The sequence below is a fragment of the Panthera uncia genome, assembly GCF_023721935.1.
Source record: "Panthera uncia isolate 11264 chromosome D3 unlocalized genomic scaffold, Puncia_PCG_1.0 HiC_scaffold_8, whole genome shotgun sequence".
Lineage (NCBI taxonomy): Eukaryota > Metazoa > Chordata > Mammalia > Carnivora > Felidae > Panthera > Panthera uncia.
This window is the reverse complement of record NW_026057586.1, coordinates 26,810,648-26,824,827: the sequence shown is the minus strand read 5'-3', so window position 1 is coordinate 26,824,827 and position 14,180 is coordinate 26,810,648. Positions and strand designations below refer to the sequence as shown.

General features: G+C 43.9%; 2 protein-coding genes across 2 annotated transcripts in view; one reads left to right on the top strand and one right to left on the bottom strand.

Moving 5' to 3' along the window:
• KATNAL2 (katanin catalytic subunit A1 like 2) overlaps positions 1-6,659 on the top strand; it is a 66,869-nt gene extending 60,210 nt beyond the window's left edge. Inside the window, exons 14-16 of the mRNA XM_049620138.1 lie at positions 4,686-4,848; positions 5,678-5,780; positions 6,294-6,659. Of these exons, the coding sequence (XP_049476095.1) occupies positions 4,686-4,848; positions 5,678-5,780; positions 6,294-6,433 (406 nt within the window). The 3' untranslated portion in view covers positions 6,434-6,659. The remainder of the gene's footprint in view (positions 1-4,685; positions 4,849-5,677; positions 5,781-6,293) is intronic.
• A 2,268-nt stretch (positions 6,660-8,927) lies between these two features.
• The window catches only part of HDHD2 (haloacid dehalogenase like hydrolase domain containing 2), a 41,700-nt gene continuing 36,447 nt past the window's right edge, over positions 8,928-14,180 (bottom strand). Inside the window, exon 7 of the mRNA XM_049620145.1 lies at positions 8,928-14,053. Coding sequence (XP_049476102.1) covers positions 13,950-14,053 — 104 coding nt within the window. The 3' untranslated portion in view covers positions 8,928-13,949. The remainder of the gene's footprint in view (positions 14,054-14,180) is intronic.

Below are 14,180 nucleotides of genomic sequence, written 5' to 3'. Positions count from 1 at the left end.
TAACTGTCTAGGAGGCCGGTGAGCAGAAGTCCAGCAGCCAGGGTCTGAGGCCTGTGAGGCTTTGCTGTGTCTCGCGTCACTCTTGCAGTTTGCTTTGGCCTTCTGAGGTGATGAAAGTACCAGATAATCCAAGTAAAGGAGACATGAGAACAGAATAACTAGTCAAAAGTCAAAATGTAAGAGCTGAAGGGAGTGTTTTCTGCTTGCCACACGTTAAATTTCTTCATATAAATATATTGGCAGAAAGAATAATTCCTGGGTACATTCCATTTGTCCTTTGTTTCCTCCCTTGTATGATTATATTATTATTGATGTCATTAAAAGTGCATTCATCAGACCTGGCTGTCAGAGAGTTGCACTTATTTTGTGCCCACAAGTAGTTTTGAGGTAAATCTCTTGCTTTAGGGCATTAGCTGATCAATACAGACATCTATAGTGAGGTATTGTTTTCCCGCCTCCTGCGTGACTCCATTTTCCTAAGGCATTCTGGGGCTCTGGTCTTCCTTTCAATCAGAAGTCACTCTAGATGGGATGGGGAGACCCAGGAGAAGGTACCCGTACAAAAGAACCTTCCTTCTGCAGTCCCTGCCTTTGCAGAAGGGGCAGCTGGTCCAAGTAAAGGCCTTGAGAGAAATACGGCAACTGCTTATCACCCCCAGCCCTGTGATTTCCTTCAGTGTAGTCTCTGTTCCTTGTTGGGTTTTAGTCTGATCTCAAGTCCCAGGTTTATCTTTGAAGTTTACAGGACCAACATCCCTGAAGTCCACGGCCAGAAGCTCCCTTGTATTGCCTTTAGTTACTTATAAGTAGGGAGTCTGTCTTACTAATTTCTGTGTATCAGAGACCTAGCAGCGACAATACACTTACTTGTCAAATGGTCAGTGTTGCTGAACTGAATTCCTAAAATGTGAATGTCGTGGTTTCTCCCCTATTAAATTATCCCTCCCTCCCCTCCTTTCCTTTCCCATGCACTTCACCTGCTCCTCCGATTCGGCCACCACACTCTGCTGTCTGAATCCACTGTGGATTCGTTCAAACATGCCAGCTCTCCTATCAATTTCATCTTCTTGGAGACATGTCTGCCAGAACCTTCTTGCCAACACCACACTGCCCTGATGATCCTCTGTACCCAGTAGATCAGGAGACCCTGGGACCTCACCTCATCATCCTGGAGACTTCCTTCTGTTTCTTGAATCCCACGTAGCCCTTTGGTTTGGTTTACCCTCTCCCTTTGGTCTTCCAGCACTTTCCTGATAAAGGGTGCAATGGAAGGTAAATAGGCTTTTAAACACTTTTAGTGTTGAAAACATCTTTATTCTATCCTCTAACTTAATTGTTTGATCAAGATATAAACTCCTACATTGGAAAGTATTTTTCCTCAGAAGTTTGAAGGCATTGCTCTATTTTTTTTAGAAACACTTTTTAATTTTTTTCCAAATTTTTATTTAAATTCTAGTTAGTTACTCTATTTTCCTTTAGTATCTCACATTGCTGATGAGAAGTCTTATTACTGATCCTGTATATGGAACCTGTTTTTTTCTCCCTGGAAACTTTTATGCTCCTCTCTCTGTTCCCAAGGTTCTGAAATCTCACCGTGACATGAGCTGGCAGTCGACTTGCTGTTACTATACTGGCATCAGACAAGTCCCTTAGGTACAGACTCTGGAGTCTCACTGTTTGGGTCCAAATCCACTGCTACCATTCACTAGCTTTCTGACCTCAAGCAAGCTACTCAATCTCTGTGCCTCAGTCTCCTCATCTTAAAATGGATATAAAAATAGTACCTACCGGGCGCCTGGGTGGCTCAGTCGGTTAAGTGTCCGATTTCAGCTCAAGGTCATGATCTTGTGGTTTGTGGGTTGGAGCCCCGAGTCAAAGCCCTCTGACGGCTCAGAGCCTGGAGCCTGCTTTGCATTCTGTGTCTTCTCTTCTCTCTGCCCCTCCCCTGCTCACACTTTGTCTCTTTGTCTCTCTCTCTCTCAAAAATAAATAAACGTTAAAAAATTTTTAAAAAATAGTACCTACCTCATAGGGTTGTGTGAGAGTCTAAAGAGTTAGTATCTGTACAATGCTGAACCCAGTGCCCACTGCTTAGTAAGTACGACTGAAGCAACAGCCTATATTAATATCTCAGATGCAAAAAAACAATTTCCTAGAGTTTTCAAAGTTTCCTTGACCCTGTGCCTTAAATAGAAATGTTGGCCTTGAGAGGGGGAATGGCTGGGGAGTGGGGGGTGGGGGGAGAGGGGCTAAGTTTCTGACGTAAAATGAATTTCAACAGAGTGAGGCTGATAAAGAACAAAGCAAATACAAAAAAGAAATAGGTAATTGTTACTGCTGGTAAAGCACTCCCGGACTATAGATTCTCAGCTCAGGACTGGAGGAATAACAGGTAGAGGCAAGACAGAATCTTTAAAGAAATCTGGTCACTCCCCAAGTTAGGATTCACATATGCTCCCTGAAAGGGTATTTTCATTTTTCAATTTAAAAGGGCAGAAATTCACGATGAAGGTAAGAAGAATGCGAAGATGCACTGGAAATTCTGTGTTTTTATGAATGAGAAATATCTGGTGATGATGCTTTCACTGTTACTCTCTATTAATGGATAAACCAGAACAACGTGCAGGCATTTCCTAATTTTTATACCTAGGAAATCAAATAGATGTTTCCCTCAATTCTAGGAACCTGAAATGTTAACATATAAAGAGTTCACAAATTCACACTCAAAATGATGTGTTAATAGGAATGGTAATTCAAGGTAACCAAAGAGCCCCAATTAATGAGGGAAAACTCAATTTTACATAATAGTGCCAAATAATACATTTGGAATGAAAAAAAATTTTTAATCACTGTTTTGCACCACTCTCGTGAAATAACCAATTCAAAGATCATTAGCAGATGCTAAGGCCACTAGTTGAAAGGGGATAGGGAAAACGGTATTCACCTGGTGCCAAAGTATTGTACGTAGAATTCTTACTTCTTGTGAAGAGATGTTTACAATGGAGCTGTCTATGGTCACGAGGTGATCGCAGTAATTAAACACCACACCACGACAAACATGTGGATCCCAAAGTAATGAATATGAACACATAACAACTGTGAAATACACTAGCCCAAAATCATTACCCTGATTCTAATTAAGCTTTTAGACCTAAATTCCATCTTAGAAGACAAAGAACAGACAACCAGTTACACGCTATGATGAGGAAAATATCAGCAGAGTCCAGAATGTGGGATATTCTACAACTAGCCTCACCGTGGTCAAGGCAAGGTCCAAAGCAAGGGCAAAAAGACTGGATTAGATTAGAGGAGATTTAAGGGAGATAACCAAATGTAATGCATAATTCTTGACTGGATTTTGGTTGGAAAAGCTCTAGAAGATATTTTGGGGATCACTGGAGAGATCTGAATATGGAATGAGCACTAGACATATTATGTGATGTGTTAATTCTGTTGGGTGTCATAATGATATTATAGCTATGTAAAAAAAAAATGTCCTTATTGGGGAAAATGCATGCTAAAGCATTTAGAGGTGGGGATCATGATGTAATCTACTTTGAAATAACTTGGCTGGATAGATATGAAGCAGATATGGCAAAATGTTAAATGTTGCTGAATCAAGATGGAAGGTATATGGATACCCATGTTTTATTCCACTTTTCTGTTTGGAAATTTTATATTAAGAAGTTTAGGGTGGGGCACCTGTGTGACTGTTGGCTGGGCATCTGACTTTTGATTTTGGCTCAGGCCGTGATCTCATGGTTCATGAGATCAAGCCCCACGTTGGGCCCTGTGCTAATAGTGCAGAGACTGCTTGGGATTCTCTCTTTCTCCAAATAAATAAATAAACTTAAAAAAAAAAAAGTCAAAACAAAAAGAAATTTAGGGAAATGGCCTGCAAATACAAAATTGCATAAACCTGGCCTGACAGTGTTTTGGGAGGAGCAGGCGTGAAGGACTCAAAGGGCCACATTTGCGTTGAGCACCCTGGAAGGACGCTCTTTGAGTTCAGCGGAGCAATGAAGTGAGACAGTCGTTCGCTCCAGAATGTAGGAGAGTTTGGGAAGAATTAATGTACTTCCCAGAGTGCCCAAGTTATTGTCAGGAATAACTCACTGGCAGGATCAGACTGAATAATTCATGGTACAACTACAATGGGAATATTCAAGTTCAGTTGTTAGCTGGATTTTTTCCCCCACCTAAAATTATCTCCTTTACATGAGGTATTTCAGGGATGTATTTTCTTTTTTTTTAACCAATTCTTTCACCCAAACAACATGAATAATTGTCCGATCCATTCAGGTATAGATGTAGAGTAACAGTTAAAATGCGGAATTGCTTCCTACAATGCTACATTGCTCTTACAATATAGTTGTCACTTAAGAAGTGAGTTGAGGGGCGCCTGGGTGGCTCAGTCGGTTAAGCGTCCAAGTCTTGATTTCAGCTCAGGTCATGATCCTAGAGTCATGGGACTGAGGCCCTCGTAGGGTTGCATGCTGAGTGTGGGGCCTGTTTGGGATTCTCTCTTTCTCTCTCTCTCTCTCTCTCTCTCTCTCTCCCCCTCTGCCCCTCTCCCCTAGTCACGTGCACTCTCTCTCTAAAATTTAAATAAATAAATAAATAAATAAATAAATAAAGTGAGTTGACTGCTCCAACTGGTCCCTCTGTTTCCCACGTGATCTCAGGGAGCTCGACTGTGCCATGTTACGCCGCCTGGAGAAGAGGATTCTGGTTGATCTCCCCTGCCGGGAGGCCAGGCAGGCCATGATCCACCACTGGCTGCCCCCTGTGAGTAGGAGCAGAGCCCTGGAGCTGCGCACAGAGCTGGAGTACGGCGTGCTGAGCCAGGTAAGCTGCCCTGGAGGGAGCATCTGCAGGCCAAGCAGCCGCCACACGAATCTTCTGGGCAGGGTCTTCTCGTGAGCTGTTTGGGGCATATTCCTTGAGTCACTTAGAAAAGACCCACGCTGCCCCAGAAATGCAATGGACCTCTTGTTCATGAGAGTAAGCTCTCTGTCCCTTGGAAACATTCAAGCAAAGAGAAACAGTGTGATGTCGTGGGAACAGCATAGGGTTTCAACTCCGAGAATCAATGGTCAACTCCTGATCCTGCCCCTTATTAGCTATGTGGCCTCAGGGAAACCACTTACTCTCTAAGCCGGTTTCTTCTTCTGAAAAATGGGTAACCGATATGCCGCAAAGGATTACTGTGCTGATGAAACAAAACTTTTACAAATGGAAATGGGGGTACATGTCTGCTACCCCCACTGTCACTGGTATCACTGCCTCCTGAATGGACACTTGAACATGATGTTCTCAGATTCCTCAAAGGTAGGTATGATCTTATTTACCAGAACAAAAGCATCTACCAAGTTTGATCATGCTTGGATTTGAGCACAAGGGCCCATGAGGTTATCATGGGCAGGCTAGTCCGGCATCTTCGAGCACGCAGTGGATGGTGTTAGGAAGTTGTTAACTGCCCCGTTTCCCAGGTTACCCAAACATATAAGCAGCTTCTCTCCCTCCAGGCTTTATAGATCTGGGCATCTCTGTGTATGTTCGTGGGGGACAGAAAACAGATTCCAAACAGGGGCTCCGATACCGGGTCTTGCCTATTGAATGTAATCGCCACCAGTGTTCTGCCTGCTGACCCATGGCTGGTTTGCGGCTATTTCAGGAGACTGAGGGCTACTCGGGCTCAGACATTAAGCTTGTCTGCAGAGAAGCAGCCATGCGGCCTGTGAGGAAGATCTTCAGTGCACTTGAAAATCACCAGTCAGGTATGGTTGGGATCACAGCAAAGGTGATCTGGGAGAAAAAATTGTTTAAAAAAATCCAGCTTTCACCAGCAGATGGAGCCTTGCTCCTGTTCTCGGTGGCTCTTGGCACCTGCAAACATTCTTTGGTCAAATTGCCCTTCATGTACTCAACTCGTTTCTCCTCTGGTGTTCTTTTGGATCAACTTTGCCCCAGATAATAAACTCCTTAGGGCTGGGGCTTTTATTTCTCTGGCAAACTATGATGCTGGGCTGGATCCATCTGCAGCACTATATAACTATTAAACACTACTTTGATAGTGATACATTTAAGTCATATTTTTTCTCTGGGCTGCAGGAGCCGAGTCGCACATTAAAGAATTTCTTCCCCAGCTCTCTTTGGGTTTGCCTTTTGCTGCAGTAACCATTAGGCGTGCTGCATTATGCATCGTCTTGAAAAAAGGTCTATTAGCATCTCAAGAGCACTGATCACCTTAAGGTCATACGCTGTACTGTTACTGCTGTGTTTTTATCTAGAGAGCAGCAATTTACCTGGAATCCAGCTGGATACAGTGACCACTGCCGACTTCTTAGATGTGCTAGCTCACACCAAGCCTTCAGCAAAGAATCTGACTCAGAGATACTCAGCCTGGCAAAGTGAGTTCGAGTCCGTATGAAATCACATTTATCCTGACCCGGCCACAAAGACAACCAAAGAGGCTTCCTGATTTATTAGTGTAAGCGGGAGAAGAACATAATGATTGGAATAGAAAAACTTATCCTTGAAGACCGAATTACTTTGAACAACCGTACTATTTTGGAACTAGGATATATTTTTGTCAATTTTTCATGACTGATGCCAGCAGTATGTTGGAGTTTCAATTACAGGTGTATTTGCGATTAGTCACGCAGTGGAGACTTTTCTCACAGATGGACTCTGTACAATTTCTTAGTGTTCCTTGTTTGCGAATTGGTATTTTCATTTTGAAGACAAAGATGTAGCTTGGGAAGTTGTGTTGGAACGTACAGAGCGGCTCTGAGCTGGGGAGCCAATTAGAAGCTAAGCTTGACGGACCATCTGACCAGCAGATGGGCTCAAGGGTGGTTAAGAATGGGTGCAAGAAAGGAAATGTACAGTCTGTTTCCTCTGACAACATCCTGAATCTCCTCTATTCTCCCTAACTCTGACCCCAATGAGTATTTTTTTTTCATGCTTATTTATTTTGAGAGAGAGAGAGAGAGAGAGAGAGAGAGAGAGAATGCGCACACAAACACGGTGTGTAGGGGAGGTGCAAAGAGGGAGAGAGAGAACGAGAGAGGGAAAGAGAGAGAGAGAGGGAGAGAGAGAATCCCAAGCAGGCTCTGCGCTCAGGCCAGAGCCCAACATGGGGCTCGAGCTCATAAACCACGAGATCACGACCCGAGCATAAATCAAGTCGGACACTCAGCCGACTGAACCATCCAGATGCCCCAACCCCAACCGGTTTTTTCAGCAGCAAACCCCCTACCAGACGAGTTCCCACCCAGAGAAGCTGCTGATCCACTTTAGGACGGGAGCCTCTTGAGCCTAAGGCTAATAGCAGCGGTGACTGCACACGGACATCACCAGCTACCCAGTCTGAGTGTTCTGAGTTCTGGCGCCTACTAACATCTTTGGACTCATCACATTTCACGTCCCACGTACTCTGCCCTTCTCTTTCCATTGCCACAGATCATCTTCAGTGGACCCAAAGCTTAGGATGGGGAACCCACGATTCTAGAGGAGTCGTCCTGAGTCTCCCCTGCTCTTGGACTTCTCCACATCTCCTTACGGGGTTGTAAAGAGTTGGAAGCATCTCCCTCAGAATCTCACGATCTGAGGCCTCTACTTCCAACTCCTGACGGCTGCCACTAAGTGACATGGCGCCACCCCTCTTGCCAACCAGAACTTACCTATGGTAGTCCCCTTCCTCCGTTTCCCCTCCTTGCCTCATTTTCTTCATCCCTGCAAGGCAGACTCCTCCTTTGAAGAAAAACTTCCAGGAAAAGGGACATTCGGATAGCTAAATATTCCAAAGGACTTTACCCTAATTTGAAACAAAAACCAAGCATTTGGGGGGGGGGGTACTGATTATTTTGGGCAGAATATTCTCAAATGCCTTTTACAATGTCATTTCATGGAAAATATAGTCAAACTGAAAACATACCATATGTGACGAATCAAAAATAAGCAAAAAGATCTTAGTATATGTGAAACTTTTAAACTTCTTAATGATCGTGAAGGTCTTACACGATGCAACACTAGTGATACCCCAGATGCAGAAGTCTTTAAACTAAATGGCCTCAGACTGCTGTACTGCTGAATTTCCAGCATCTGCTTTCCACGCTTCGGGTTGTCTTCCTTGTCGGGCTGTCAGCTGACATTTCTTACAGCTGTTAGTCCATTCGCTTGTGGCTGCTACCATTCTTTCTGATCTCCTAAAATCTCAACTGGTCGGGACCTCAAGTGTTGTTGCTGATTTGTCGTGGTTGGGAAGTAGATAGGTTTGGGTGTGTGGACTTAAGAGTGAACAGGTAAAGGGGGCGGAGGAGACGCCCCTGTGGACAGCATGCTTTGTGACAATGTTTGGCCCCTTTTAGCTCACTGCTCTTCCCTTACTCCATTCAGGGGAAGTGTGATTTTGCCATCCATCGCAGGAAATACACACAACCACCCCCCACAACAGCGGACCATGCACTTGACACACCTCTACATCCTTCCTCCGTCTCCAAGTTCATGCTTATTAATACCTCCATCGTATTCAATCCTCCTCTCCTCTTTTCCTTGGAAAGTTGGTCTCTAAATAATCATGCATGTGTGTTTTCAGGTTACGCTTTTATTTCAGTGGCTTTATCAGTTTTATATGCTACCTAATGACTTCTTGCTTTGGAGGAAGTGAAAGGTAGCTCTTTCATCACCCCGCTCTGTCCCTACCAATACATGTCTTTCCCTACCATCACCAAATAGTAATAATTTTAGGTTACTTCAGTGATCAGTACTCCTAGGAGAACTGTATACTGTTCATGCAGGCCCAACTAGTGAATCAAAATTACATTTCTTTTTTTGTGGAGTTTTGTCTTTTGGGAATTAGTAACTGCCTTGTTTTATCGTTTGCTTCATTTTTGAAGTACTTATTTTGATTTTTTGCAACACATGCTCCTATCTGTCTGATCTTGTCAGATACCTAGCAGTATTTGTTTCCAAATGGCCACATATCAGATCAACTTTTGATTCCATCCACATATGCTCTGGTCCTAGAGTTGTAAGGGGAAAAGAACCAGGGAACCATTATAGAATAAGCAGAGATGTACCTGGTCCCGTCGCTCACCCTGGCTCACCCCCACACCCAGCCCACTATCCTTAAGGCCTTAACTTTCCTCGGTCCACCCTTCCAGAGATAAACTTCCATTCTCCTGGCGTGGCTGGGGTTCTCATCTGGATGCTCAGAGTGGGGAGGCTTTCCTGGGGCTCCAATCACTTTGTTTACCAGCTTCAAACTAATTCCTTGCTTCTCAACCCTCACACCTCATCTCCTCTCTACCTAGTGTCTCCAAGCCTTGGATCTTTGAGGTTCTACAGGATGACTTTTGATTGCCTTTCTTTGCACTGATTTTAGTTATCAGCAACCCATCTATTTTCCATCCTTCAAATTACTATACCCTCTCATCCACTGGTATCTCTTCTTGTGGGCTGTCCTTGTGAGTTTATACCTTCCTTATCCCTTAACTTTCATTTTTAGTGGGGCTCTGAGATAGAGAGACCAACTAAGACACACGACTAATTTATGTTTAGAGTCTCTTATTATTTCAAAAGTATATTAGAAGTGTATCCAAGTTTATAAGGATATAGGAGCCTGGCCTGGGAGGAAAATTTAACTTAATCCGACATGTGGTATTTTCTCCCAACGCAGAAGTCACAATGCCTATAGGAACTCAGAACACAGTAACATATGGGTAAAGTAAGCTGGGTGGAAGATAAGGAAGAGGTGGGAACTGTAATGGAGAGAGTGAGACTATCTGAATGACACAGCAATGGTGCAGCTCCCACTGAACCCAGAAATCTGGACCCAACATTGCCACGTCTTCCAATCTTCCTAGGAAAACCAGTGGTCATCGATCTGCATTTGAGATCCCCTGATCTTCAGATGTCAGCAACTAAGGTTAACTATCTACCTTTAGAATTCACGGCTTGTCCCCACATTTCATTCGGGTCACCATCAGAAGCCTTCCCAGATGGGCTCTACTTATCTAAAATTACTCCCTCCCTCTTCTTCTTCATCACTTAGCCATAGATGTATTGTATTACGTAGGTGTGTAGGTTTTATTGTGTTAGCCCTATGGTTGTGGTACTTTTTTCATTGTTATTGAATGAACAAAATGTTCTTTAAAATGAGCACTGTATCTGCTTTACAGGCTAGAAGCTGTGATTACTGTCCCAAGGCACTTAGCTCACTGCACATGACCTCTTCTACGAGAGGACTTCTACAAAATATCTTGAACTTGTCACAGCCCTTGGGACAGTTCAATGTATTTTTATATGCTTCCGTTTCCCAACTAGAAGACATGCATCTTAGGAATTGGGAGCTACCTTCTACTGTCTTCCTTTGTACTTTATCCACAGTTGGCATTTAATAATTTGGTTTCCTCAGGCACATTAACCAAAGAGAAGTTGAGATGTGTAGGACATGAAGGTAAGCACTGACAAAAGGTATTTAAAATTGTTTGATTTTAACACATAATGTAAACGATAAATGATTTCTGGTGCTCTCGTGCTTGCTCTGGTTGTCCCCTAAAGAGAGCATGCTTTGGGGTACTAGGCCTTGATGGCTGACATAACAGAAGGTCAGCAAAGGTCCTATGTGTTTGTGCTGAAGAAGAGTTTTTATGGCAAGTCAAAGGAAACTGATAATGCAAACATGGGTTTATGCAAGCAACTGCCAATATTAAAAAGGGATTTTTTTTATCCCTTTAAGGCAGGGTATTTCAGTGAAATAGATGAGTGCAGTTTTAAAAATTCTTTACTGTAAGGGCCCAAGGATTTCAGTTCCATGCTACGCGAACAACCACTGAATGCAAACTAAATGAACACAACCCGTGTAAGGTGTGGTGACTTTCGGGTCTAACGCGGTACAACAATTTTTGAATGTGGGGTTAAGGGTGAGGTGATGGCACTATCCTTCCAAGGGCATTCCTGACATCCAGGGCTACAGGTGTTTGGTGGCTCGGACAGATGTACAATGGTGGGCAGGAAGAGCTACGGTGAGACCAGCTGATTCTGGAGGTACGGAGAGAGGTAGTGGGGCAGCTGTCCGTGTCCACCACCAGACTGCTCTGCCCTCTTCCACACCTGGCATGCACCTGGCTGACAGCAGAAGCTCAGTAATCCTCCCCTGACAGTGGGTGTTCTCTACTACCTTTTCCAGTCCCCAAATGGGCCTAGGAGAGGATTACAGTAAAGCTGATGCAAACACTGTCTTTGAGGTCATATACCATGGGGTAGCTCTTTAAATGGGATGGCTGGAAAAAGAGGTCTTTTAGATACGTCAGTTATTACATCTCCTCCAAGGCAGACCACCCCGCTGTGCTGGGAATGTTTACAGTAACCCAGGTCTAAAATAAGAGTTTTATTTACCCTCACGAACCTCCCTATGGACAGGTCAGTCAACAAACCCTATATAATGTTTGTTAAATAAATAAAACATCAAACAAAGATTTTAATGGCCTATACGGCCAAACTAGAATGGAAGAAGGAAGCCATTTCTCTTGGCTGGGGGCCTTATGCTCACATGGTCTTATCCATTCCTGTCATTCTGTTTGATCCCTGACCCATCAGTGATGTCTACTTCTTTGCTTTAGCTCTAGTCTGTCTCCAGAGCATCAGATCCACTATTTCCAAGTGTCTGATGGGACCTCCCCCATAGGCAATGAGTCTAAAATGAGACTTATTTTCTCCTCTCTACTCATAGCTGTATGTCCCAACATTAAATTCCTATAATATTTACAGCTGGTTTGTACTGGTTCCGTAACCATCTGAGTGCCTGTGTTGCAGGAGATACAATAAAGAATGAGACCCAGTCCTGTCTGGTGGGCAGAAGGGACATGTGAGGACCAACATATAATCTAACAAGTGGTATGAGGGCAAGGAGGAGGGAATGCCTCATTCCACCTGCAGTCAGGCGGACATCAGAGAGGAGGGCCACTGGAGTCCGAACAAGGTCTTGTATGTTCTCCCTAGCTCCTCCACGAGGAAGTTTCCTCAGGGCAAAATCCTTGTCTTATACACGTGATTATTTCCTAGCACGGCACTTAGCACGTAGCACCCAGCAAACACTCGATGGTGCCTGGGTCAACGAATCACTCACCCAGGGACCCAGGTAACAGGCCGAGGTTGAATACAGCACATCGCCCAGGTACCGGGCAGCACACTCTACCTGCTGCTGAGCGGCTCTCTCTGTGCCTCTGCGCGTGTGGTTTAGACGGAATAGAATGTCTCTCTCTTTTTGAATCCTCAGGAAGACTTTCCCCATTGAACCAACTGTAGAGGTGAATTCTATCAACCCTTACCAGATTACCCGGTGTGGACAGTCCTGCTACACCTGCGTCATCGTCAGCGCCGAAACCACACAGCACTCAGCATCTGTCCGATTCTACTCAATACACCGGTCAGGCGTTTCACCCCCACAACAAGCCTAAGTGGTGGGTGCTGGCACTGTCTCCACTTCACAGACAAGTCTAGGTGACTTGCCCACGGACCCAGCTCGTTAACTGCTGGCTAGGCCCCCGAACCTCTGCTCCTGGCCATTCCACTCACGCCTCCGATCTGGGGCGGCAGGCCCAGCACATGTGCTTTGCACTCTAGGACGTTTAAGTACTAGGTCGGGGCATCTGCAGAAACAAGAACAGAGTGATCGCCAAACCACCGAAAGGAGAGGGAGCTGCCATTTATTTAGCTTTGCTCCCTCCCATCCAAGACCAAGCTGATCTCTAAACAAGCATCAAAGCCCGAAACTCATTAACATCAGTGTGTGCTTCAATAAGGTGAACACCACAATGATGTACAATTACATGCTAATAATTCAATGCCCAAGAGCCCTGTAAAACAATTGCAAAGGCCCAGGATTATCACAGTATGCAAATGCACTAGGAAAATCATTACCTACTTAGTCCCCTTCATTTTGGTGGGCTTAACATGAAAAGAATAATCCATGCTACAAGACGAGATTTCATTTTACAGCTGTAGTAACCAAGTACATAAAAGCTTGAATCTGTCCCAATAGCTTCTAAAAGATTTTTCCCATAGTGTCAGAGGCAAAAATAATGAAATCTTGCAAATGTACAGTTAATAGGACCCTGGTGGACACTAACTTCAAAAATGCATGGTCTATAAGACATTAAAGGCTTGATTTTAGTTTCTGCACTGTTCCTGTTAATAACAATGTCTAATTAAAACATCTGTAAAATACTGATAGTTTTAATTTTACATAAAATTTCCAAAACAACTGTTACACAGTATAATAGGTATCTGCAATGAATAGGTTATTAATGGAAATATTATTTTAAATTAAAATCAGGTTCTAAATTTAAATTAGTCATCTCTGGCTAATGAAGAGAAAAAGAAGTCACCCGTGCTGGGAATAATACAGGAGATAATCTAGTTTTCAACATCCGTTAAAGCAAATTCACTTGATCACTTGGGCTAAAGGACAATTTATTTTGCTTCTTCTGACTTGTACTCCACTTGGCACTTCTGATGGATTTCGCAGCTGAGCTCAATGTTAAAACTATAGCCCGACACACTTTTTGACACACTATTTTATAATTTAAAAAATGCCATTCACTTTTATTCACAATCTGAACACTCCCCCCTCCCAATGTGCCAGTGAGGAGACAGCAGAGAACACGACTCCCTGCAGGAGAGTCCCCCTCCCAGCCCTGCCTAGCCTGATGAATATTTTAAAAGGAATGACATAAAATCTCAGCTTTCCCTTTCTCTGGGTCTCATCTTCTTTTACAAAATAAAACAAAAGGGATAAGCAAGGCTCAGTGGCTGGCTGCAATTCAATACCTTTCTTTCTAATTAATGCACAATAGAGGAGGGTTGGTCCATGTCTATCTATGCGGGCGTGGAGCTGGGGAGGGATTCATTCCAGAGTTGCTTCTGATTCACATAAAGGATCACAGTAGATGCTGCAGGATGTGGTCCACAGCATGAGGGAAGCTCTCACAAGTTAAGTAAGGAGGTGGATTAATTTTTTCTTCATCTGCTGCTCGATATTTCCCTGAAATGAAAGTAAAGCCAGTGAGCAAAGGCTACTGTTAGGAGGCCATGTTAATCACATCCCATGAGCATCTGGGCGGCCACGGACCACCCTGGCAAGTACTAGAGAATCGGGCTCCACATCTCCC